The sequence below is a fragment of the Odocoileus virginianus genome, chromosome 32, assembly GCF_023699985.2.
Source record: "Odocoileus virginianus isolate 20LAN1187 ecotype Illinois chromosome 32, Ovbor_1.2, whole genome shotgun sequence".
In the NCBI taxonomy this organism is placed as follows: domain Eukaryota; kingdom Metazoa; phylum Chordata; class Mammalia; order Artiodactyla; family Cervidae; genus Odocoileus; species Odocoileus virginianus.
The window spans coordinates 20,527,792-20,555,007 of record NC_069705.1 but is presented as its reverse complement, the minus strand read 5'-3'; the positions used below and the strand labels follow the sequence as shown (position 1 = coordinate 20,555,007).

General features: G+C 40.2%; 1 protein-coding gene across 6 annotated transcripts in view; it reads left to right on the top strand.

Annotated features, from left to right (window-relative positions):
• DLC1 (DLC1 Rho GTPase activating protein) overlaps positions 1-27,216 on the top strand; it is a 489,149-nt gene that overhangs the window by 294,706 nt on the left and 167,227 nt on the right. Inside the window, exon 6 of one of the 6 annotated variants that reach the window (XM_070459966.1) lies at positions 1,304-1,724. The exons of 4 other annotated variants lie outside the window; for them this stretch is intronic. In XM_070459966.1, coding sequence (XP_070316067.1) covers positions 1,304-1,470 — 167 coding nt within the window. In that variant the 3' untranslated portion in view covers positions 1,471-1,724. Of the gene's footprint in view, positions 1-1,303; positions 1,725-21,105; positions 21,363-27,216 lie in introns of those variants that run through there. One more of the 6 variants, XM_020892417.2, reaches the window with a different exon arrangement.

The following is a 27,216-nucleotide window of genomic DNA, read 5'->3' as shown; positions in this document are numbered from 1 at the left end:
TTTCCTGAAAGGCAGACATTTTCTCTGCACCTGTATAGCACCAGCCTCTTAGGAGGTTTTTGACTTAATGTCTGTCGAATGACTGGTTGAATGGATAATAATATCAAACATTTATTCTGTGCCTGCACTTTTCTAAGCACTTTATTGATATGACTTAATTTAATCCTCCAGCAATCATATAATGTAGACGTAATGTTTTCCACATTAGGGAGATGAGAAAGCTGAGACTCAGAGAGGTTTCCTAAAATAACCAAAGTCACACTACTGCTGAGGCAAGATTCAAAGCAAGCAACACAGGCTAGAGTGCATGTTCTTAACCACTATGCTGCAGGTAGTGGTTAAATGCCAAGGTTCCTCAGGCTGATGAACAAATTTTTCCTTAATCAGACCTTAGCCTTCCTTTCCCGCCTAATCTCCCGTCCCCCCCTAACTTGCACCTTCCGCTGTAACCATGGAAGCAACCTTGCTTTTCTCCTGAATTTGCTTCTGTATAAGTTGACCTTTGTTCCTCCTGTTTCCCTTCCAGAAATGTAACTCCCCCATCCCCCAAGGTCTCATTTGGGTCCGACCTTCACTGTAGTCTTGGGTGACAACTCCTGCTCATATTAATTTCCTGCTTTTTGAAATGATACAGCATATATAGTCTGTTACGGTCATTTTCATTCTTAATCATATGTGGATTGCCATTGTGCGTTGAGTGTTCTGCCTCCCGACAGTTTTGTAAGAATCCTTTCAAAAACACTTTGCACTGTGCTGTGCACCTAAGAGGGGGTTGCTGAATTGATAGGCTTTATTTTTTAGAGAAATTTTCAGTTCACAGGAAAACTGAGTGGAAAGTACAGTTCAAATTACATAACGTTCTTTTAAAGTACACTACAGACATAGCAAAAAGATCAGGAATTGTCAGGGGTTGGGGAAAGGGAGGCATGAACTGATGGAGCACAGAGGATTTTTAAGACAGGGAAGCTATTCTATGTGATGCTTCAGTGGTAAAACATATAGGCTTTTCACATTGGCTTCTTTCACTTACAACTATGCATGTAAGGTTCCTCCAGGTCTTTTCATAATATAATAGCTTGTTTCTTGTACTAAGTACTAGTACTAAGTTAACACTGCATTGCTTGAATATACCACATTTAAAGGAGCTTATTTAACACACTTTTAGTGCAAAAATGTTTCAACTCATGGATCATAAAATATATTGCCCACAGCACATTTGTAAACTTTTATCCCTTCTTCTTTAGGCAAAAGTGACTCTCTTCTCTTAGCCGTTGATTGTGATTACTTCATTTCTCTCCTTCAGAATTTCTTTATGTTTTCAAAAGAAAGATACTACTACTACATGTGTTATCCACCGCTGTTATTTATCGTGCACCTACCTTGTGGTCTCTGAGAAGAGACGCTTCCTCGACATCATCTTTAGCGCACCCTAAGGTCACAGAACTTGACTATCTCCTGCTTCAAAGCTGATGCTCTCTCCGCCTTGTCCCGCCTAACAGCACCACGTCTCCCACCCCTGAGTCTTCTAATAAAAGTATGACCGAAATTAGTAAAACTCTAATAGTTCATGTAGTTTATGTGGTCTACTTATTTCTCTCCTTATGCCTTTGCTCCTGAAGTTTACTGTTCCTGAAACACTCTTCTATTGTTTTTCTCTCCAAATTGCACACTTCCTTCAAGGATTTGCCTGAGTGCTATATTTTGCCCCAAACCTCAGTTGCTCTATTGTTGGGCAAGCTCTTCCTTTGAATCAGACAGATGTCACTGCTCATCCTCTTCCCTGAGAAGTGGAAGCCTATGTACACTGTGACCTCCCTCCCCCCGTCCTAACCCATGGCCAGAGTCCATTGGACTGGGGGCAGGCAGCTGGGGTGAGAGACACACGTGACTCAAGGCCAGAGAATACATTGGGTGAACAGCGGACAATCTGTTTCTCTCTCTCTTTCACTTCTTCTCCTCCTTCTCTTCCTTCTCTCTCCTTCTTCATATTATGAGCCAGAGAAACTCAGTCAACCTGTAACAGGTGTTTTGGACTCCACTGTTAGGTGGAGTCACAGAGGAAACATGATTCTGCAGAGAGGAACGGGGTAAAGGGGTAACTGACCCAAAAAAGAGGAGTAGAGATGATGCAAACTAGAGAATGAGATGGAAAAGGAAACTGCTTCTATCAGTCCCAACTCTCAGGAGGGCCCTGCCCCTCGTCTGCAGGGTATCGCTGTGTCCTCACATCTCAGGCTTTTAGTTGGACAGCAAGGAGATCAAACCAGTCAATCCTAAAGGAAATCAACTCTGAATATTCATTGGAACGACTGATGCTGAAGCTGAAGCTCCAGTACTTTGGCCACCTGATGTGAAGCACTGATTCATTAGAAAAGACCTTGATGCTGGGATAGATTGAAAGATTGAAGGCAGGAAAAGGGGACAACAGAGGATGAGATGGTTGGATGACATCACTGGCTCAATGGACATGAGTTTGAGCAAACTCCAGGAGACAGTGAAGGAAAGGGAAGCCTGGCGTGCTGCAGTTCATGGGGTCACAAAGAGTCGGACACAACTTAGCAACTAAACAGCATCATCAACATGAATGAGTTCTTTGCATTCAGATGATTAGACATCCTTCTCCAAATCCCTACTGAGTATAATTAGTATCAAAAATAGTTAATCATCTATTTTACCTGTCTTATAACACTGTTTTCTTCTTCATATATATTTATAATATGAACATATACATGTTCAAAATATATAATATGCAGTAACCATGAAGAACCATGGAATATTTTTGTCTCCTGTTTATGATTTATTTTACTCTAAAACATCTAGCAAGAACTGCATATATAGTGAATGTTCAATAAAATTTCATTTTTCAGTTATACTGCCATTTTAGGCTACAGAACTCTATCACTACTTCATAATCGATTACCTTTTAGCCCGTAGAACGTGTTTCTCCATTTTCAGTCACCTTCAACCATCATATCTGGTATTTATGAGATTCATGGGTTGATTGTTTTTTTCCCCTTGACCAAATAAATCATCTCCTTTTAAAATCACTTAACGTCATCCTGACCATGCCATTCAGTTTTTAATTTGCATTGTAATTCATTTGAGTCAAGTGCAGTTGCCCTCAACAATTTCATATTTTTATAGTCTATATTCACATTTCCTTATTCCACTGAATGTGATTAACATATGTCAGATATTAAATAATAAGAGTTAAGAGTGTAAAACCAAAAGAGGGAAGCTATACAAATAAATAATCAGGGAGTGAGACAGCTGATACATTTTTTAAAATAAACTGTCTTTAAAAGGAAAAAAAAATCTGAACTCTATTAAACTTACCTATATTTTATGACTTAGTATTTTTTTAATCTTAAAAAGTCACCTATGTTTATGGGATATGGAGGCATTTCTATGATTTTTTTCCCCCCTCTGAGACCACCAATGATTGAATTCTAGCTGCAGTCATGAAAACAGTAACTTTTATCTCTGTAAGACCCAGCTCAGCCAGGCGGGGGATATAAGGGTTTTCTAAATTTGTGATTTTTGGTAAATCAGAACACCAGCTTATTTATTACAGCATGAAACTTTCATTGTTTCGTAATATTTTCGAGTACCAAATTTGGGGACCTTAAAAAAAACATGTGATCTTGCTCTAACATGTGACCCTGACTCTGAGATGGCGCTCATCACTCTGCAGCTAATCAGGAGCCGTGCTCCCAGATGGTCCCTGACAGCAGAACATAAACAGAGCAGTGACCCCACCATCCTCACATGCAGGCAGCTCCCTGGCCTTCTGTGATGTGGGCACAAGCACTGTGACAAAGAAATGTTAGAAACGACTTTCGCAATAGAGCTATTCTGACACACAGACAAATAATTTCGGGTGTTTCAAAAGCACTCCCATCTGGAATGGAAGCCAGTTTTTAAAAACTAACTGCAGATCACAGATATCAAGACTTTTTCCTAGAGGAAACAAAATATAAAATTTCAGCAAAAGAGGTTTAGTTAGATTGCAGATAGAAGGAAGCCATGGTTGCATTTTCTTTCCTGGTAGAGCTTAAGTGAGCCAGGCCGACAGCACAGATCCATAGGAAGAATTCCACATCTGGAAAATCTTTGCTCCATCTGTGGTAGGTTTCCAGCCTCTTGCTCTTTCTCTACCATTTCCCATGACTTCAGCTTATCTCCTTTCTGTTTTCTTTAGTGAAGTTATTTAACCCTTAGGGGTTTCAGATTTTTGTTTTGTTTTGTTTTTAAGAGGAAGGAGAGCAAAGGAATACTTTATAACATTTTTGTGATTCTCTAGAATTGAGCCTGGTTTATATTTAAGTGTCTACATAAGTTATATAGATGGTAAAAAATATATGTATATGTATGTATATAAAGTACCTAGTCAATTATATGGAATTATATTTTAGAAATGCATTAGACAGTGCTTTGATTTTTATTTTGCTAGATTGAATATTGGTGTTAATTTTCCAATTTGCGAGTCTTAACTTTGTTTGCCTCAAATCATAGATGTTAATATCATAGAGCACATAGAAATAAAGTTACATTATTCATGTCATAGGACTCATTAATATCTTATTTAATGTAATTAACAAATAATATTTATGATTTAATCTTTGTCTCACTGAGCCCCCTCCTAAATGTTAAATGAGTTACTTGGCACTGATGTTTGGATTTTCTTTTCTTGTCTGTCCTTACACTTTCTCTTAGAAGTCTCATCCAAATAAAGATGTGTCTGCATAATGTCCAGCCCCAGTGAGTCAAACTGCCCACCTCATTTCCAACCGCCCCTGAGACTCCATCACAGGAATGCGTATACTCTCCACACCCTGCTCTTTCTGCTTCAGAGTCTTCACTACCCCTGTTACCTTTTCCTGAAATTTCCTTTCATGCTATCTCCAAATTACTTTATACACCTCCTCTTTGAAAGCTGCTAAGCTCTCCACTACTCAGAAAGCAGCCCTTTTTACCAGATCTCTCAATATTATATTTACAGTTCTCATACAGTGTTTATCTTTTTATGTCTTTTGTTATGATTTTTATGACTTATTTTTTCATGTTATATAATCAAACCAATGTCTAATTTATCTTTGAATGCCTTGCACATAAAGAAGATTTAATAATCTTCTGCTTGAAAGAAAAATGGCATTTTTAATTGAAAATAAAAGCATACTCTCTTAATGCAAGATGTTGAAGTATGCTTCAACATTTTCTAGAATTGTTGTTGTTCAGTTGCTCAGTTGTGTCCAACTCTTTGCGACCACATGGACTCCAGCACTCCAGGCTTACCTGTCCATCACAAACTGCTGGAGCTTGCTCAAACTCATGTCTGTCAAGCTGGTGATGTCATACAACCATCTCATCCTCTGCCATCCCCTTCTCCTCCTGCCTTCAATCTTTCCCAGTATCAGGGTCTTTTCCAGTGAGTCAGCTCTTCGCATCAGGTTGCCAGACTACTGAAGCTTAAGCTTCAGCATCAGTCTGAATTCAAACTGATTTCATTCATCCTTCCAATGAATATGCAGGGTTAATTTCCTTTAGGATTGACTGGTTTGATCTCCTTCCAAGGGACTCTCAAGAGTCTCCTCCAGCACCACAGTTCAAAAACATCAATTTTTCAGCACTCAGCCTTCTTTATGGTCCAACTCTCACATCCATACCTGACTACTGGAAAAAACCATAGCTTTGATTAGATGGACCTTTGTCAGCAAAGTAATGTTTCTGCTTCTCAGTACGCTGTCTAGGTTTGTTATAGCTTTTCTTCCAAGGAACAAGCATCTTTTAATTTCATGTCACCATCCACAATGATTTTGGAGCCCAAGAAAATAAAGTCTGTCACTGTTTCAATTGTTACCCTGTCTATTCGCCATGAAGTGGTGGGACTGGATGCCACTGACCTTCACTGTTTGAGTGTTGACTTTTACGCCTGCCTTTTTCACTGTCCTCTTTCACCTTCATCAAAAGGCTGTTTAGTTCCTCTTTGCTTTCTGCCATAAGGGTGGTATTATCTGCATATCTGATGTTATTGATATTTCTCTTGGCAATCTTGATTCCAGTTTGTGCTTCATCCAGCCTGGCATTTCGCATGATATACTCTGCCTATAAGTTAAATAAGCAGGGTGACAGTATACAGCCTTGATGTACTCCTTTCCCAATTTGGAACCAGTCTGTTGTTCCAATGTCCAGTTCTAACTGTTGCTTCTTGTCCTGCATACAGATTTCTCAGGAGGCAGGTAAGGTGGTCTGGTGTTTCCATCTGTTTAAGAATTTTCCACTGTTTGTTGTGATTCACACAGTCAAAGTCTTTAGCATAGTCAGTGAAGCATAAATAGATGTTTTTTTCTGGAATTCTCTTGCCTTTACTATGATCCAGAGGATGTTGGCAATTTGATCTCTGGTTCCTCTGCCTTTTCTAAATCCAGCTTTTACATCTGGAATTTTCTAGAATATTTGTTTTAAAACCCAGGTTCCTATATTCCTTCATGCTTCCTTAATCAGAATATCTTAGACCAAAGAATCTTAAATGTTACATACTCTCCAGGGAATTCTTATCCGTACTAAAGTTTGAGGATCATTGCTTAATGTCAATGAAAGTTTCACATTTATTCTTCCACATGCACATGAATTTCATTACATAGTTCAAAGTTTGTACAGCATAACAAAAGCCTAAGGCTTAAGGAAAATTATCCTGACACTGAAAGACTCGAGAAAGGTCATATTTTATCATAAATAAAACCAGAAATATTTCTGAATATCTACTTTTACCAAATAGTGTGCTGTGGTTATAAAACTATTTAAAACACTAGCCTCGGAGAGCTTATGGTCAAGGTGAGAGAAATGATACATATGAAAAGTTGGTTGAAACAAGCAAAGTTATCAGACGTGTCCTATTGTGTCCTATAGTTTCACATATTATCCAGCATACTCACTGCCTAATCAAATTAAAATAACAGCATTTTAAAGCAGTGGAAATAACTCCAGATGCAGACATGACAGGAGGAGAAAAGAACAGAGAGTCTGCAGTGAAGACTGGAGGCCCTGGTTGTCCCACCACTCACTTTCAGCGTGCTCAGTCACTCAGTCGTGTCCCACTCTGCAGCCCCTGGACTCTAGCCCGCCAGGCTCCTCTGTCCGTAGGATTTTCCCAGCAAGAATGCTGGAGTGGGTTGCCACGCCTTCCCCTAGGGGATCTTCCCGACCTGGGGATTGAACCCATGTCTCCTGTGTCTCCTTTATTGCAGGCAGTTTCTTTACCTGCTGAGCCACTGGGGAAGCCCCTCACATTCAATAAGATGTTTATCTGGCCCAGGTTCTTGTTTTAGATATAAATTTCTCCACACCCGCCTTGTCTTCTCCTAGGGCTAATCTTCATCTTGGAATGGCCCAGCAAGGATTATCAAGCACCACATAACAGAAATTCCACCCTCTGTGAGATGGAGGGTGTTTGGAGATGAAGAAGTAACCTGTGCAGTGGTGATTCTGGACAGTTAGATGGCAGACAGACTCGATGACTTGGGGAAAAGGAATAAATCTCAGGGATCATGGTCAGAGAGGGAAATGAAGGAATGATATAAGTAGTTTATACATAATTTATGGAATCCTAGAAACAGCCCAAGTGACACTGAAAAATCACTGCCATATATTGCTGACAGCTGATGTAAGTAGTATAGTTCTTTAGTAAGTCCACAGTCTTTAGCTTTCCCTCAATGGAACCTATTATTCCTATTCCAGGTTAATCCAAGTCGAGCCAAATGTCAGCCCATCCTTACCCTCTTTCTCTCTCCTCCCCCCACTATAAAGCTCAGCACCAGAGATCGGAGTCGGAGGGGAGGTCTGTGAACGAGGGGTGTCCGTACGTGCTGCTTTTCCTGCCTCTTCTGTTGAGGCAGCACAGAGCTTCCTTGTTCCAGACCTTGAGGACACATCCCTTGAGAATGCCTCCAGCCTGCTGGGCAAGATACGTAGCAATGACTAAGTGGTGAGATAGTCAAGAGACTCTAGACTTTTATCTGAGAGAGGACACCTGGGCTGGAATGATCCAGAGAAAATCTGGGGAAACAGAAAGCTGTGAAAGCTGGAATGGAAGATCTGACACATTTCTAGGCAAGGAAAGTGGTGTTGGCAAAGTTAGGCTTCATGGGAACACACAAGGCACGGTGATGCAATGGTGTGGTCCGGCCAGCTGGAGCACAGAGTTTGTGTTTGGAAGGAAAGAAGATAGGAAAAAATGGGATGAGTCCAGACTCCAGCAGGCCTCAGAGAGTGATTTTAATTTTCACTAAGAATAGTAAATCTTTTCAGATTAATCAGTGGTATTACCCCAGCTGCAAAAATCTAGACATCCTCATTCTTAACTCTTTATTAAATAGTTTGCAAAAAGGAGGCAGAAACTTTTTTTTTAATGATGCACTACAATACCCAAACCCCATTAGATTACAATGATAGTCAACACTGATCAAGGACTTTTAATACTTTTAATCACAAGGAATTTAGTGATGAGTTTAGAGAAAAGTCAGATTTTGGGTTATGTTTTTGTTTTGGTGATACATTTTTAAAACTTGAGTTCTGCTTTATTATAATTCAACCATGCTCATGATAATAAATAAGTGATACCATTAAGATAAAAAAGAGCTAACAGACGAATTTAGGGAACTAAAGAAAATCAATTCAGTTCAGTAGCTCAGTCATGTCCAACTCTTTGCGACCCCACAGACTGCAGCATGCCAGGCTTCCCTGTCCATCACCAGCTCCAAGAGCCTACTCAATCTCATGTCCATCGCGTCAGTGATGCCATCCAATCATCTCATCCTCTGTCGTCCCCTTCTCCTCCCACCTTCAATCTTTCCCGACATCAGGGTCTTTTCCAATTAGTCGGTTCTTGTCATCAGGTGGCCAAAGTATTGGAGTTTCAGCTTTAGCATCAGTCCTTCCAATGATTATTCACGACTGATTTCCTTTAGGATTGACTGATTGGATCTCTTTGCAGTCCAAGGGACTCTCAAGAGTCTTCTCCAACACCACAGTTCAAAAGCATCAATTCTTCAGTGCTCAGCTTTCTTTATAGTGTCTTTACACTAAAGAAAATAGCTGCTTCTAAAGATTTTAGGGTCTTCCCTGGGGGCTCAGCAGTAAAGAATCTTCCTACCAACGCAAGAGATGCAGGTTCAATTCCCGGGTTGAGAAGATCCCCTGGAGAAGGAATTGGCACTCCACTCCAGCATTCTTGCCTGGGAAATCCCATGGACAGAGGAGCCTGGTGGGTTACAGTCCATGGGGTTGTAAAGAGTCAGACACAACTGAGTGACTAAACAACAACAACAAAGATTTTAGAGCAAATCATCCTTCTACAAAATGCTAACCATTTCTTGAAAACTAGCTAGATAAAAGGAGGCTTATTTTAAAACAATTATATTTTACACGTAAATGACAAAATTACCATTTTTTTTCCTGCCACCATCCATCCTTTGTTTTTTTTTTAAATATTTCAGGTTTGGGTGTGCTTGTATCACCAATGATCTATAGTCTTGGTGGCAGAAATGAACCTCTTACTGTGCATGAAATTCCAAAGGCAAAAAAAATACTTCTGTGTCCTTTCATTTCATTTTTTTTCAATTTCCAACTTCAGATATTATTGCTGCCTATGTTAATTTATTTGTAAATAACAAATAGAAAGAAATGTGCAAATAATGAAAGTTATTTAATTTAGAGGCTAATTAAATACTTATGAAACAGTGTTTTACCTTTTTTCTCCATGTAGATTGTTGTTGTTGTCTAATGTTTAATTGCTAAGTTGTGTCCCACTCTTTTGCCACCCCCTGACTGGTAGCCAACTAGGCTCTTGCCGTTTCTTTCTCCAGGAAATCTTCCTGACCCAGGAATCAAACCCAAGTGTCCTATGCCTCCTGCATTGGCACACAGATTCTTTACCATTGAGCCACCAGGGAACCCTTCTCCATGTAGATACAAGGAAGCTAAATTACCACCCCTTGAAATACTCAAGCAGTTGTTTTCTCTAGGTATATTATACATACATTTAGAGTAGGGTTTCCCAAACTATTTATGGTGACCACTTTTTTTAATCTCTTGTGGACATATACCATTTTAAAATGAAAAAGCACTGGAAAAAAAATTGGGGGAAAACAAAAAAAAAATAGAAGGCAAAGTATGTTATCATTAGATTCAACAGGTATAGAATTACTCTGTCAAACTATTATACTATGCTGTGCTGTTTAGTTCTAACTTGTATCTGACTCTTTTACGACCCCATAGCCTACCAGGCTCCTCTGTCCATGGGATTTCTCAGGCAAGAATATTGGAGTGGGCTGCCATTTCCTTCTCTGTGGGATCTTCCCACAGAGATTAAACCCACATCTCCTGCTTGGCAGGCAGATTCTTTACCACTGAGACACCTGGGAAGCCCACCTAACACTATTTTTTTTGTTGTTATTCAGTTGCTCAGTCATGTCCAACTCTTTGCAACCCCAACCCCATGGACTGTAACACACCAGGCTTCCTTGTCTTTCACCATCTCCCAGAGCTTGCTCAAATTCATGTCCATTGAGTTGGTGATGCCATCCAACCATCTTATCCTCTGTCGTCCCCTTCTCCTCCTGCCTTCAATCTTTCCTAGCATCATGGTCTTCTCTAATGAGTCGGCTCTTCGCATCAGGTGGTCATAGTATTGGAGCTTCAGCCTCAGCATCAGTCCTTCCAATGAATATTCAGGATTGATTTAGATGTTTCTAAATGCTTCCTCAATTTCTGTGCTCATCTCTGGACAGCTGTCTGTCCATTCTACATTCCCACCAGCAATGTGTAAGAATTCCAGTTGCCTCACATTCTCTCCAATATAGTGCTTGGTATGGTTCATCTTTTTAATTTTAGTAAGTAGTAGTATTTCAGTATGCTTTTAATCTTCATTTCCCTAGTGAGGCCAATTATCATTTACTGTACTTAATGGTCATTCATATATCTTCTTTAAAGAAGATTTTTTTGTTCCATTGTTAAAGTCTGGTTATTTGCCTTTGTGTTATTGAATCATAAGATTCTTTATACATTCCAAAAACAAGTTGTTTATGATATATACTTTACAAATATTTCTTCCCAGCCAGTAACTTGTCTTTTTCTCTTCTTCATGGTCCTTTTAAAAGAACAGAGGTTTTTGTTCTATTTTGTTCTCTCTCTCTTTCCTTTTTTTACGATTCATGTTTATGAAGGCCTAGGAAAGCTTTTGGAGAAGGCAATGGCAACCCACTCCAATACTCTTGCCTGGGATATCCCATGGATGGAGGAGCCTGGTAGGCTGCAGTCCATGGGGTCTCGAAGAGTCGGACACGACTGAGTGACTTCGCTTTCACTTTTCACTTTTATGCACTGGAGAAGGACATGGCAACCCACTCCAGTATTGTTGCCTGGAGAATCCCAGGGACGGGAGCCTGGAGGGCTGCCGTCTATGGGGTCACACAGAGTCAGACACGACTGACGTGACTTAGCAGCAGCAGCAGCAGGAAAACTTTGCTTAACTTAAAGTCACAAAATTTCTCCTATGAGTCTTAGAGTTTTACGTTTAAGTTTCTGGTTCATGGTCCATTTAGACTTAATGCTTAAAGTGTGAGGTAAGTGTGGAGATTCATTTTTCCCATATGGTTACCCAGTTATCCCAGCAACATTTGAAAATAATTATCCTACCCCACTGGCTTACCGTGGCATCTTTATAAAAAATCAACTGAATGGGTAGTATGGACCTATTCTGGGAATTTTTATTTTGTTCCATTGGCCTATATGTCTATCCTTAAATCAGTATCATCCTTTCTTGAATTGATTACTGAAGATTTATAGTAAATCTTGAAATCAGGTAGTGTAAATCATCTAAAATTGCTCTTCTTTTTAAAAGTCTTTCAGGTGGATTTGGTTGTTTGTATTTTCAAATACATTTTAGAATCAGCTTGTCAAGTTTTAAAAAAAAAACTCATGGAATTTTCATTGTTTCCATGTTGAATCTATATATTATTAAGGGGAGATTATTATGGAGAAAACCCTAACAATTTTGAGTTTTCAAATCCATGAACATGGTATATGTCTCTATTTATTCAATATCAATAACCTCATATATGCAGATGACACCACCCTTATGGCAGAAAGTGAAGAAGAACTAAAGAGCCTCATGATGAAAGTGAAAGAGGCGAGTGAAAAAGTTGGCTTAAAGCTCAAAATTTCAGAAAACTAAGATCATGGCATCTGGTCCCGTCACTTCACGGCAGATAGATGGGGAAACAGTGGAAACCGTGGCTGACTTTATTTTTCTGGGCTCCAAAATCACTGCAGATGGTGATTGCAGTCATGAAATTAAAAGACTCTTGCTCCTTGGAAGGAAACTTATGACCAACCTAGACAACATATTAAAAAGCAGAGACATTACTTTGTCAACAGCGGTCTGTCTAGTCAAGGCTATGGTTTTTCCAGTTGTCATGTATGGATGTGAGAATTGGACTATAAAGAAAGCTGAGAGCAGAAGAATTGATGCTTTTGAACTGTGGTGTTGGAGAAGACTCTTGAGAGTCCCTTGTACTGCAAGGAGATCCAAGCAGTCCATCCTAAAGGAGATCAGTCCTGGGTGTTCATTGGAAGGACTGATGTTGAAGCTGAAACTCCAATACTGATGTGAAGAGCTGACTCATTTGAAAAGACCCTAATGCTGGGAAAGATTGAGGGCAGGAGGAGAAGGGGATGACAGAGGATGAGATGATCGGATGGCATCACTGACTCAATGGACATGGGTTTGGGTGGACTCCAGGAGTTGGTGATGGACAGGGAGGCCTGGCGTGCTGCAGTTCATGGGGTCGCAAAGAGTCAGACACGACTGAGCGACTGAATTGAACTGAACTGAACTGATTTAGGTCATTAGTTTCTCTTAGCAGTTTCTTATAGCATTTAATGTATATGTTTTTGTCTATATATTTGTTAAATATATCTCTAAGTAGTTTGTATTTTTTAATCATAAGTGGTATTTATTTTCATTATAAGTGTTCATTGCTAGTATATGGAAATACAACTGATTATTTTATATTGACCTTGAATCTTGTGACCTCATTAAACTTAATTTTTATCTCTAATTAACCCAAATAGATGTTAATCAATTTTATTGATTTTTTCAAAGAAATAGATTTGATCTTCTCTATCATTTGTCCATTTTCAATTTCCATGATTTCTGTCTTATCTTTATTATTCCTTTCTTCGGCTGGCAGGTCAACAGCAGCCATTTTTCTGACACTAATTTAGTCCCCCTACTGATACATGACTCTTTGGGGGATTTCATCCAGTGCCCCAGATTACCTGAGGACTTCTCATGCCAGCTGGTGGAACAGAACTAATCCTAGGCTTCAGTAAAAGTGAAAGGGGCTTCCCTTGTGGCTCAGCTGGTAAAGAATTTGCCTGCAGTGTGGGAGACGTGAGTTTGATCCCTGGGTTGGGAAGATTGCCTGGAGAAGATCACCTGGAGAAACGCTACCCACTCCAGTATTCTGGCCTGGAGAATTCCATGGGCTCTGCAGTTGCAAAGAGTCGGACACGACTGAGCAACTTTTACTTTCACTTTGTGAGCTCCAAGAAGTTATCCGCCTACTGACTTCCAGTACCTCTTTCCCTGGTTTTGGAGAGTTCCTTCTTACAGCTGTGCCAATTAGCATTCAGTCAAACATTTGGGGAGACCCTTCTGCAGATCTCCTAAGTCACTCTCTATGCCGTTCCTTCTGCCCTGCTTCAGTCTCCACAGACTCATCTCTTTCACCTCAAGACCATCAGCTTGTGTATGGCTTTCCTATTTCTACTCTGTGACCCAGAAACTTCTCCCAGGCAGTAAGTTGGTGCAATAGTATAGCTCATCTATTTGTTTTTTTGACCTTTTAGAGATTACAGTCCTGCATTACCTGTTTTACATTTTCTGAAAAACACTGTTTTGTATTCGTGTGTGTGTGTGTGTGTGTGTGTGAGAGAGAGAGAGAGAGAGAGTGAGAAGAGAAAGAGCAAGATCCCTTCATGGACAAAAGCTAAGTCAACCTGTAAAAGAGTTTTTTCACAAAAACATCCTAGCCTGTTAGTATTGGCACTGTTTTGGGTCTTGTCACAATATAAAACATTAGAAGGGTGTAATCAATAGGTTACATTAACATAGACAAATATTTGGATTCCTATTTGGTCTGACTTTGAAATTATTCCTGAGTGTATATGCTTGAGTATACCATTCAGCTGTCATCCAGAATAACATTTGATTTATTATTAGTGTAGCATGTTATTTGAGGTTATTGTTAATTGTTACAATCCAAAGGATAATCATACCTGGCATTCCTTACTGAGACTTGTGGCAGTGGACATACATAAAGGTAAAATGAACAGTTTTAATATTTTATTTGTTTTTCAGAAGGAAGCCTTATAATTCAGAATCGGTGAGAAGTTATTTCTTTTTGATCCAAATCTCAATAAGATTATCCATAAAATAGATGGTATGAATTGAAATAAATACAATTTAAAAGCAATCCATAGTAGTCATAATAAACTTTAAACCTGAATAAGCAGAGAAATTACATGACTGTAATTCTGTGTCATAATGTTCGACTCCTTTAATTAATAAAATGCTGGAATTTTACATTGTGAAGAATAAAGGATAGAAAACTAAAAGAATAAAAGGAAGAATTTAAAAGAAAAAGGAGATCAATTCCTTCTAAAGTTTTTACTCTACCTATAATTTATTTTACCATTAGATAGCCTATTACTTTATAAGAAAGAAAGAAAATTTATATTTATAGGAAAATATAAATTATATATGCATTATTTTCTTTAGCATTAGTATTGGTGAGGTATCATATATGTTTTTTCGATAGAAATTTAAAATATTTTAACTTTATGAAATCATAAAAAATTTTGAAGTTTTTGAAGATTTCATAAGAAATTTTGAAATTTTGAAGTAAGAAAATTTGAAGTTATTTTATTCAAAAATTCTAGGAGCGTCATTACTTTCTCTTTCCATTCTCTAGCATCTTTTATTATCTCTTTGCCGAAAATGTCAGTAGAAAATAAGTCAACTACAGAAAATGAGAAAGAAATAATTGAGACAGGAGTAAAACAAGATAAATGAACAATTCCAAAGAAATATATTCAAAGCCACTTGGAAATCGCTTGAGGAAAGGATTAAAAATGGTCCATTAATTTATTAATAGTTAAGATTCTGTTGAGATATTTTTCAGAAAGGGAATGAGACCATCAAGCCCAGTAGAATTATTTTACCTTTTTGTTTCACTTCAGTAGGAGAGGCCCCATCCTGTATGATTCTGATATTCACCATTTCCATCTTCCCCTCTAGGCCAGAATTAGTGATCTAGTCAATCCCATCTTTAGCAGTTGTGAAAATGCTGTCTCAAAGTCACAAAGCTGTCAAGAAGCAGGACTGAAATGAAGCCTGTATCTGTCTTTAGTCTGTTTTGACTGCTTTAACAGAATACCATAGACTGAGTGGCTTATAAACAACTGAAATTTATTTCTCACAGTCTGGGGGCTAGCAAGTCTAAGATCCAGTGCTGGTTGATTCAGTGTCTGAGAGCTGAATTCCTGGTTCATAGACACTATCTTCTTGCTGAACCCTCACATGGCAGAAATGGCAGAGGAGCTCTTTGGGGTCTCTTTTTTAAGGGCACTAATCCCATTCATAAGGGCTTCACTCTCATGACCCCATCACCTTCTAAAAGCTCTGCCTCCTAATACCGTCAGGATTTGGGGTAACACAAACATTCAGTCTACAGCACTTTCTTTTTTCACAGGCATGACTTCTGTCAGCCCGGGTGAATTTTGTTTCAGAAAGCATGAGATTCCATAGTTGAAAAGGAAATAAAAAATTGTTGCATCAATCAAGAAGAAAAGGAAGTCTTTTTCTCTCTTGTTATATTCATTTCCTGTTCTATTACACCCTTTCCTCTTTTATATTTATTCAACACTATGCCCCAAACAAGTTTTCACTCTGAAAGATAGTGTGATTTTGGTATATATCATTAGTTGCAGAGAAAGTCTCTGAACTTCTTTGATCATTAACTCCCATCAGTAAAACTTTCTTAGCATAAAACCCCAATATATACATTTATTTGTAAATTAGGTAATAAATCATTATACTTAAGTGCTTTGGACATTTGACAAAAGTAGAAATATTTAAAGAACTATATACATAGATAGAGATTCTAAGATTTTCTTCCCCCTCTAAGGTGGGTCCTGTCTGCCTCCAGGTCAGAGATCACCAAGAATATGGTCATTATGGTCTACTGGTCCATCAAGCATACACAGATACGTAACAGTGTACATGACCTGACTTGAGCCCTTTGAGAACATTTGAGCTTATCACAAAAGAGATTCTCAACCAAATTCAGTGTAACCCTTAGCGTCCCAAAGTGTTAATAACTCAATTTTGTCCAACTCTTTGCCACCCCATGGACTGTATAGCCTGCCAGGCTCCTCTGTCCATGGAATTCTCCAAGCAAGAATACTGAAGTGGATTGCCATTCCCTTCTCCAGGGGATCTTCCCAACCCAGGGATCGAACTTGGGTCTCCCACATTGCAGGCAGATTCTTTACCCTCTGAGCCACTAGGGAAGCCCCTTAGTGTTCCAAACGTAGAAGCAAATTAAGAAATAAAATTGCCACTTGCACCAAATGTAGTAGTAAATGTACAAACGTAGTAAATGTAGTAAAGATGATCATATTAAATAAACAATTCAAAACAAAGCAGTCTTTGGCACCATGTAATCTACATGCTAGATGTTATTCACTGGAGTAAACAGAAACCATTTACACATTGTTCAGAGTTACAGAAGCTTCAGACTATGAATTCTCCTTGACACGGGCTTTTGGATACCTACCTAATGGAAGAGAGCTCCTTTGTGAAGTTACAGCCCTGGAGGCAGACTTATTTTGCCAGGCAGACACTGTCGTTCACCAAACCTGCTATCCTGTCGCAGGGGCTCTCTCACTTACAGGGCTTATCCAAATGCCGTTTTAATAATATCCTTCCTGTACCAAAGACCTAGGTCCATGCATGACAGTGACTCTTAATAAACATTCCATTTCCCATCATTGTCATTATTTTGAAAGAATCTACCAGAACTTTGAAAGTGTTACTCATTCAGTTGTGTCCAGCTCTCTTTGACCCCATGGACTGTGTCCCACCAGGCTCTTCTCTCCATGGAATTCTCCAGGGGAGAATACTGGAGAAAGTAGCCATTCCCTTTTCCAGGGGATCTTCCCAACCCAGGAATAGAACCCACGTCTCGTGCATTCCAGGAAGATTCTTTTCCTTCTGAGCCAACTTTGAGTAGTCCTAAAAGGCTTAAGTAAGTTGCATCAGCAAATGAGAGTAACCACAAGACCAAAGCAGATTTATGTTACACTGGCTCGGACAAGAAGGTGTCCCCGTTAGATCAAAGCACATAGACCTAGAAATACTATGAAATTAAAAGATTTACTTGCAATAAGATGACATTTATAAATTAGATAAAATATGTAATACATTGCCAGAGTGGGATGATTTGCTTAGATGGAAAATATTAGAGGCATATGTAAGCCAGAATCTCTAGCTTGGTATACTGACTAGAATCCCTGCTCTCCAGGGATCTAGATGAGTTTGCAAAGCTTCCTCAGGTCAGAGGGCAGCTCCACCAATGACTGAAACTAGTCCTTTATCATAAAAAGCAGGAGCTGAAAAGCAATCAGGGCATGATGTTGCTATTTTCACTGCTCTTACAATTCCCAGCAGGATCTTGAAAAACACCAAATGACTTCTCTATTCCCACTCCTCCCATCTGCTAAGCTGAGACCAACACTAATTATCACATACTGTATTCACCCCTCACAATTACAGGAGACTTGGATTATCTCAAATTTGTAGAAATATAACTTGAGGAGTTATTCTATAAACAATAAATTCTGAAGGGCATTTTTTTGTTGTTGTGGAACATTTCTGATGGCCAGTAAGTGCAGACAGAAAACAGAAGTAAAAATATAATTTTAAATTGGTTCTGTATTAGAATGTTTTTTGCACCATACCCATGGTATGTAGCCAAGTTTCTCCATAAGGACTTGAAATGACCTCACAATGAAATTTGGATTTAATGAGTTTTTAGAAATGAGGGGCCAAGTTGCCAGCTCTACTTTGGGCTATGGTAAAATCAGTAATTAAAGCCCACCTTGCTTGAAAACATTTAGCTGTGTCTCTCCTCTCCAATAGTCTATCAGTAAAAGTTACATTATGGGAATTCCCTGGTGGTCCAGTGGTTAGGACTTCACACTTCACTGTAGGGAGCACAGGTTCCATTCCTGGGGAGGAAACTAAGATATCGTATGTCATGCAGTGCGGCCAAAAAAGAAAAAAGCAACCTTTATATTGGTAATTTTCCTTTTAAAAAAACATAAAAATCTTTCAGATAGTTTAGGTCATTCTACCTAATGGAAGCTGTACTTAGCATAAGAAGATTTTTCTAAGCAGTGTAACAAAACCAGGAGTATTGTCCTGGAAAGAGAGTGCTACAAAGAAGGAGAGTCATTTGGGAACACTTTGGAGATCTGAGCTGAGTACTCCATCATTAGACGATATGTGTTGACTAGCTCTTGGTTCTCTTGACTGATTGACCTTGATGTTCCATAGGTGGCATCACCTCAAACATCTAAAACTCTGGCTTCTTCCTCCACACAGTGGGTCCAGTGGTAGTTTCATTTGGATAAGATTATGGAGTTGTGATCCATAACTTAGCATCAACTGAGCCTAGAAATATTCATCACTATTATTTGTTTGACCATTAAAATTGATTAGGAGGCTAATGAGTTTTGGATGCAGACAGCACTGGGTGTGAATCTGGATCTGCCAATTACTATCTGACCTTTCTCAAAACATTTCTCTCTGTGCTTCAGCTTCCTCATCAATAAAGAGGACAAAGTAACGATGATAGTGGTCTATATAACAGTAGGGGTCTATATACATGGGTCTATAGCTAATGCTAGGAGAGCCTGTGATACATCATAGGTACTCACTATTTCCCCTCTTTCGCTCCCCCTTCCTTTCTGTGTTTGGGTAGAGAAGAGCTTTGTGCCTTTGTAGTCAGTCTCTGCATGACTCAGACTATCAGTTGTTGATATCTGTGCTAGAAATGACTGTATATCCCTGACTCTGTCATAGTTGGAGAAATTTAGATGTAGTCTGTGCCTAACAGGAGTGAGGAATCCAGGCTACCTTTTCCTTCTTGGTGCTCCTTGGCACATGCTTCGATCACAGAACGAATCACACTATTTTGAAACCATTTGTGAGTCAGTGTGATTTTTTCCCTCCTCCAAGACAGAGCCAGGGCCCCTTGATCTCCAGCTTCCCCATGCCTAGCACAGGCTGTGGCTTCCTGCTCGCGCTGTGGCTGCTTCATGCTGCCCCTCTGCAAACGGGGTCCATGGAGACCTCTTCTGTTTCATCTGACCAGGAAACAAGGAAACTTGGTTCAAAAGGGCCCAGGCTTCTTTGAAGGACACACACACAGACAGACTTTGGGTACTCCATTTTAAAAGGGAACAAGTATTAGGCAGTCCAATTTTTTGAGATTTTTATGGAGAATATTCCCTTGGGATTGTCTCCCACAGGCACAGAGGTCTACATGCCTCAGCAGTTGGTACCTACTGACTCCTAACTATGCCCAGTCCAGTGATAAAGCAAAGTGGTATCTACCAAGGAGCATGTTCTCACTTTGGAGGGACTCAAGGGCATGAGCACTCTGGAAACAGTAAATTTAGGACACATGAGTTACTGATAAGCATAGTATTAGTATTAGTTGTAACTCGTAAGCACAACTACACTAATTTAATTCTCACCCTTTGTAGAATTCAGTTGTCAAAGGTGATGGGAAAGAGGATGCACACTACAGAAATTTGGAGATTCAGGATCAGCCTGGGCTGAAAATGATTTCATGTACAAAAATAATTACAATAATAATTAGCATTTGCATCATGCCTTGCGATTTACTAAGTGCTTTTACAGCATCTTGTAATTTTGAAAAGTTATAAATTAGCTCTTAGATACTATCTGATACCAATATTAAGCCTCCAGGCCAAACACTGAAAGTTGTAAGATTGGATTTAGGGAACAGTGAAAAAAAAGAGAGGATTATTAACGCATTGAAAGGCAGAAAATCAGCCAAACTCGTTGGCAGAGAAATAGATTTACTTGGCATTTTAAAAACTCAAAAACATATCTTGTAAAAGAAGCAGTTGGCCCATATTTTGATTTCATGGTGCTTGGCACTATTTATTTTTTAAATTCTTTTGGGCAGAGTTTTTGATGTGCAATTACAATGATGAAGTTTGCTTAGCGGGAGCCAAAAGATTCACAAAACCAGGGGAAATCTGATCCTTATTTAAGGGTAAAACCTAGAATTATCTGATGAAACCACTGGCTCTAAGTGGAAGCATAGTTAGAGGGGAAATACGAGGAGCTGATTAATATTTCGCTTTAAAACGCAGGTGTCTGTTTCCTAGAGGGAATCTAGATTGATCCGAAGAATGTTCGCTCCAGCCCTAGCTCCTTCCCACAACCACAACTAAAGGCTGGACTTTCTGTCTCATAAACAGCCTAATGTAGAAACACACATGAGTTAATAAAACACAAATGTGAGTGAGAATTAGCCATGAAGATGGAAGACAGCCCCACCTGCCCACCCCTCCTCTCCGTCCGTCCGTTTTCTGCCTCTGCCCGGCCTTTCCTTCAACACCAACGGTACCGGCCTGCCAGGGCAGGGGGACACGTTATTGCCTAGACCAACAGCCGAGCTCTGCCAAGTCAGGTTACTGGATCACACAGGAAGCCAGAATCATCTAGACAGGCACGAAGGCAGCCCGAGAGCTGCGCGCGGGTGTCGCAGGCTCACTTCTAAGCCTTTCCAGATGTGGCAGCCGCGCGGGCCTGGCGCGGGGCCAGGCGGCCGCCTGCAGTCGGCGCTCCCAGGGCCGCGGCGCGAGCTCAGCCGCAATGCCCGGCCCCTGAGGGCGCGGGGCTCGCGCGCGGCTCGCTCGCCCCCGGGCCCGGCGCGCACGCACCCCGGCCGCCTCGCACGGCGACCGCCCGCCGCCGGGGAGGGACCGCCGCAGGAGCGAGCCCCGCGGGTGGGTGGCCGCGCCGGGGTAGCGCCGAAGTCGGCTGCGGCCGCGGCGGATGGGGGACCCCGAGGCCCACGTGATGGCGCGGCCCCTGAGAGCCCCTCTCCGGAGGTCCTTCAGTGATCACATCCGAGACTCCACGGCCAGAGCCCTGGATGTCATTTGGAAAAACACCCGAGACAGGCGGCTGGCAGGTGAGAGGCGAAGAGGGGCGGGCGAGGACGAGAGATCTGAAAAGGAAAACAGTTAAATACACAGGCACAGTTATTAACTCGGATCATGCATGAGCTCATCAACGCGGTGAAGTTCATCACTGTCATGGCAAGGATTTCAGTCTCCCTTGTTCTGAGGTTTAGCGTTTCTGGAGTGTTTTTTTTTTTTTTTTTTTTTTTGAAACTCCAGTTCCTCTCTGGTTTCTGGTCTGATTATTTCTAGATAAGGTTTTATGAGAGGTTTTGTGGGGTTTTTTTTTTGTTTGTTTGTTTGTTTTGTTTTTTAGCCTTGAAAACAAAAGCACGGACCTTTCAAATGTCAGGAAATCGGTGGTGATGAACACCACCAGGCCAAAGCCCCGAGGTCGGATGGGCCTGCGAGCGTCAGCTGCGGAGCTGGTCTGGTGAGGTGGCCTGGCCTATGCAGAGAGGGGCCGGCAGGCTGAGGGGCAGGGGAGTCGTCTGTGCAGCCCGGTGAAAGCCTGCTGGTATTTCCTCTGGCAGCCTGGGGCTGCTCTGAGTTCCAAGAGGGTGTCAGGTATGCTGGAGGCAGGCGTTTGAAATATAATAAAACGTAAATACAGTGTGCAGTTCAAACGTTCTAGGGTTCATGTGACAGAGACCGATGGCAGACTGTTTGAAAGGGAGGGTACTTAAGGAAAAGGGAACCTCTGCCTGATTGTGGTGTTAAGAATATTCATAAATTGATTTAAAAAATAGCTTCTCACAAGAAAACAAAACCTCAGTGCATCCAGGGAAGGCACCCCAACAGTATTTAATGGCTCCTTCCTGTTTGCTCGCCAAGTCGGTATACTTCTGCTATTTGCATGGATGGGTCAAAGATTATGTTTTCTTAACCTTCTTGGTTAATCCAGTTGTTTTTCCATAGAGTGAATGAAGTTCTCAATGGTTAAAAATATTGGATGTGGCCTCCAAGTGTCAATCCAGGTTTCTGTGCTATGTGTTCTTGGTAAAAGGCCGTTTGACTTTGACCTCATTGTCCTGACATGACTTGAAGAGGTGAAAGTTAAGGTTTGTGATTGTGGTAAAGCAGATTAGGAAGATAACCTGCCAGTTACATATCATTGTAGGCTGTAAATTTGTCCCAAATGCTCATGAAAATCTTTCTCTGTGTTAAACTAAATAATACTGCTCAGGACTGGGAAAGAGTAAACAATGTCAAGTCTACCATAAGGTAGTGAAGAAAGTAAAATATTTTAAATTTAATAATTTTATTGTGGCTTTAGAGTAAAATATGATACCTTGAAGAAATCCAACTTTATAGTAAGTTTTTTTTAAATATATTTAAGTAATAACAATTTCCATTTGGCCAAAAGTTTAAGACATAAGATATGGGAGTGTAAAATTCATGACTCTATTGATTGACTCTTTAAAAAAATGGTTGCTTCACTGTTGATTTTCTTGACACATCCTTTGTCCCAAGTGGAAAGATTTCACAAATCATGCCTTATTAAAAATAACATAAAAATATTTTATTGTAGCTTGGTGCTCTAATTTGAAACTAGAGGTTGATTCAAACAGTCTTGCTTCCCAGACCTTCTCTTATATTTTCATAAATGAAGAGCTTTTGACAGCTGTTGGTCTCTTAGAATAAGGATATTATCTCTAGAAAGTTATTGTCTCTGCTTTGTCATTTGTCTATTATATATTAATGGTCTGTATGGAGTCCAAAATATAGCACCTCATGAAGACCTCGTGGAGAAAAATAGTTACTTTTACATGTGATAAAAATTAAACATTTCCCCAGCTCTAACAGCAAGTGGGACTTAAGCTTTAGGTCTACTGAAGGAAGAGCTTCTTTATATTGTCAGGGTTCTCTCAGACAAATATGAACCTCTTTGGTAATTTACACAGTGGACTAGCCCGATATGATACTTGAATAAGAAAGGACTTTGGCTACCATAGCTGACTGCGATTGCTGGGGACTTGGACTCTTTCTGTGTCCTCTCTCTTGCTTGGCTTATGGCTCAGTCAAGTGGAGACCTATTTGGTGCACATCCAGACTTCAGGACACTTCTATGCTTTTCCTCAAACTTCTCTGCAACATCCCCCCCCCTCCCCCAACTGGCCAAAGGCTAAATATTAGCTGTTAATTATCCACAAAAAGCTACTTCTCTAAACATCAAATCCAGTCTTTATTCTACATCACACCACTTTGCCCTCTCTTGCAGAATGAAGGGCAGTAGAAAATCCAAACCGCCCACTTCTCTTATGTTGTAAAGTTAATGAAGTGACAGGTGAAACGTGTTTGGAAGCCTCTGGAGGGAAATAACTTCTGTTAATAGTACCTGGAATGCCATTTCCATGATGGTCGTTACCTTGATGACTTTCACCAAGTTTCTCAAACACTAATCTGAGATTTCAGTTTCTTTCTGAGGTTTCACCTGACTAGAGTGGCCGTGGGACAGAGTTTTAAGTTTCCTTGTTAGGTATCTTCTCTCTCAATCAATATAGGTCTCTGTTTTTCTCTCTTACACATATACGCACACGCACGCACACACACACTGCATAACTTAGAAGCTCCTAGTTCTTCTACTCCAAATGGTGTTATATATGCAAACCAGCATTTACTTCCCCTTGCCTTAAACTCTCTTATGTATAAAACAGATTCCATCTGTTATTTTTAAGGATCCACAGCCTTACATAAACGAAAGACAGAATTGTTGCTTGCTGCTATTGAAAGACCGACCAGTAGCTAGGAGTGACAGAACAGACTGTCTTAATTGCATCCTCCTTTATCTGTAATTGCTGGTTCTGCACAACCACAGCGCACCGGGCTTCTCTTACTCCCGTCCCCTCTGCAACTGTTGTTCTCAGTCTCTCTTCTCTCCTAAAAGCCTAGGACGGCCTTGTGTTTTCAGGGAGTTAGGACTTTGAGGTTAACAGTGAGTGACAGATGGGCTGACAGCCCTTCTCTGGACGAACTGTGCTTCAGTCTTACGCGTGTACTGTGTCCTTGCCACTCTTCTCCTTGAGCTCAGGGACATCTTGGCTCTGGGGAGCATTTTATTCCTGAGAAACCTGTTGCCCCTTAATCCTATCATGTAGGACTACACATTTTTGTGCCAATGGATCTCATTAGCATTCTGGTGAAACCTATGAACTCACTTCTCAGAATAATATTTTTAATATATAAACAAAATGTATAGAATTATAGCAGAAACCAATTAGAATGAAATATAGGGATCAAGGTGTTCAAACTAAAATTTGTGATATGGCCCTATAACATGAATGAATTCTATAACAGGATAATGTGTTCAAAACAGGTGCTACGTCACTTCAGTCATGTCCAACTCTTTGAGACCCTATGGACTGTAGCCCACCAGGCTCCTCTGTCCAGGGGATTCAATATAGGGAATTAAATATAAATTTGATGTTTTTAAAAGATGTGGGTGTGCAGATTGTTACCTCAGCCATAATTAATAGCATTAAACTGAACAGCCATCCTTAATTCGTCTCCTTGTCACCAACCATCATAGAGAGGAAATCCTGGGCAGCATCCATATCTAGGTGGCAACATGCAGATCTTCAGCTTTCCTGTTTAGTGGCTGAATGGGGCCAGCAGTGTTCCGTGAACATCTGTGGACAGAACTGCAATAATGTGTGATCTGGAGTGAGTGTGACAACGGCCATAACTATGGAGGAAGGATGAGTATAAATGATATTTTGTGATAACTGTAATGTGGTTTGGAAGAATCTCATTTCCACTGGTGATGAAGTCACGGGGACACTAGTACCACTGTGTGTGGAGTGGTGTCAATTTGTCAACATTCATAATTCCAAAAAATGCTACGTCTCAATTATGTTTAGTGACAATAAAAATGTTATATTTCCTCCTCCAAGTTCATGGACACCTTGAATTCTCTCCATAGACCCTCAATTTAAAATGCCTACTTAATGCTTTCCATGGCTTTCAAATACTTTCAGTCAAAAATTCTTATTGCCTGAGATGCTAGGCTCTCATACATGAGATGGCTGGAATTCTTTGATGTATATTTCACAAAGATCCATTAACAAATTTAAACTGATATACCAACAGGACGCCCTCTAAGGAAATTAAAAAAAATATTAAGATGAGAAAAACACAGAGAGACTGAAGACTGAAAGTAAGGCAAAATCCAGAGGACATATGTGAAGTGTCTCATCAATTTGGGAAGTGGACTGAATAAATTATCCAAAAAGCAATGAAATATTAGCTCTTATTTAACCTGTAATAAGATAAGAACAGGGCTTCCCTAGTAGCTCAGTTGGTAAAGAATGCACATGCAATGCAAGAGATCCTAGTTCAATTCCTGGATTGGGAAGATCCCCTGGAGGAGGGCATGGCAACCCACTCCAGTATTCTTTCCTGCAGAACCCCAAGGACAGAGGAGCCTGGCAGGCTGCAGTCCTTGGGATTGCAAAGAGTTGGACATGACTGAGCACCTAAGCACATACACACAAGGTAAGAACAATTTCTATAGTGTAAGACATACTGATTTTTTAAAGTATTCAATCTATTCTTTTAGGGAAAGATGACATAAGGGGAAAAAACCTAAATACTTCAACCTGTTATGAACACACAGTTCCGTGGCTAAACATTAAAAAGAAGAGGAACCGAATTGCCTATGAAGAAATTAAGAAAATTTAGACCAGTCTCAGATTCAGTAGGCATAAAATAAATGCTTCAGATATCTATGATAGGTTAGAGCCCCCCTCCCTGCCCCTCGAGATACTTTGTTGGATGTTCAGCATCTTCTATCTTTTGGGAAGTAGATTGTTACATTTCAGCTGACCAAGTCTCCACTTCACCAGCAAAAAAGAATGCTCAACACACTGTACAGTATATTGGCTCTGAATTCAGTAGGGCATCAAGAATTCTGGCCCATTTCCCATGACAGGCAACCACAAACACTGACTCCTGTGAACTGTTTTCTACTCACTGGTTCACCATGAAAAGCAAGTAAGGGCAAATAGAATGTCTTTTAACCAGAAGTGATGTATGCCTCAAACTATGCAGGCTCCTCCAGTAAACAAAGACTTCTCTAGAAGAATGCAACACTACAGAACATTTCGAAGGGCCTGAGAGATAACCATTAATAATGCTTCATGAGACACGGTCGCCTTCTGAAGGGTGGATATGAGTGTGTATTAAATTAGATATTACTATTTCAATTTAAAAAAAGAAGCATTCTGATGCTGAGCCCAACTTGAATGAAAGGAAATATAATATAGTTACTGAGCAAGCTGGCTGTGCTATCAGACTGCCTGGGTAACTTTGGGCAAGTCTGTTCCTCACCAATTTAAAAAAGGACAAAAATAGTATCTATGCCATAAAATTGTTTTAAAGGATCATGTGAGTTACTATACAAAGTCCTCAGAAAAGTCTCTGGTATAAGTAAACCCTCTGTCAGTTTTTGGTTGGTATAACTTCCCGATTCCTTATGCTTTATTTGCAAGGAAGCTTCACCCCTATAGGGTGACACCCCAGCATTTGCCTGAGTCTTTTGGGCAAAAGTAGTTCACCAGTCCTAAGGAAATGAAAAGAAAAGGTAACATTTGAATGGAACATGGGATTTACTTATGTACCTGTGGTGCAAAAGAAAGAAGAATCTAACGAAGGTGACTTTTACGGACACTGGGTTGAAATCCAAAAAGAATTGACTAGAGAATTAACTGTTTTCACACACTGATGAGGGAATCAGTCTTTGCATATGAATTTGTCAGGCTAGATATATTATACAATATATGAGAGTCTTCCCAAACGAGTTGGAACCTGCTTTGAAAATTGCTAGATAGATGGAGCCAAACATGGGAAAGAGCAGCAGCACCAGCA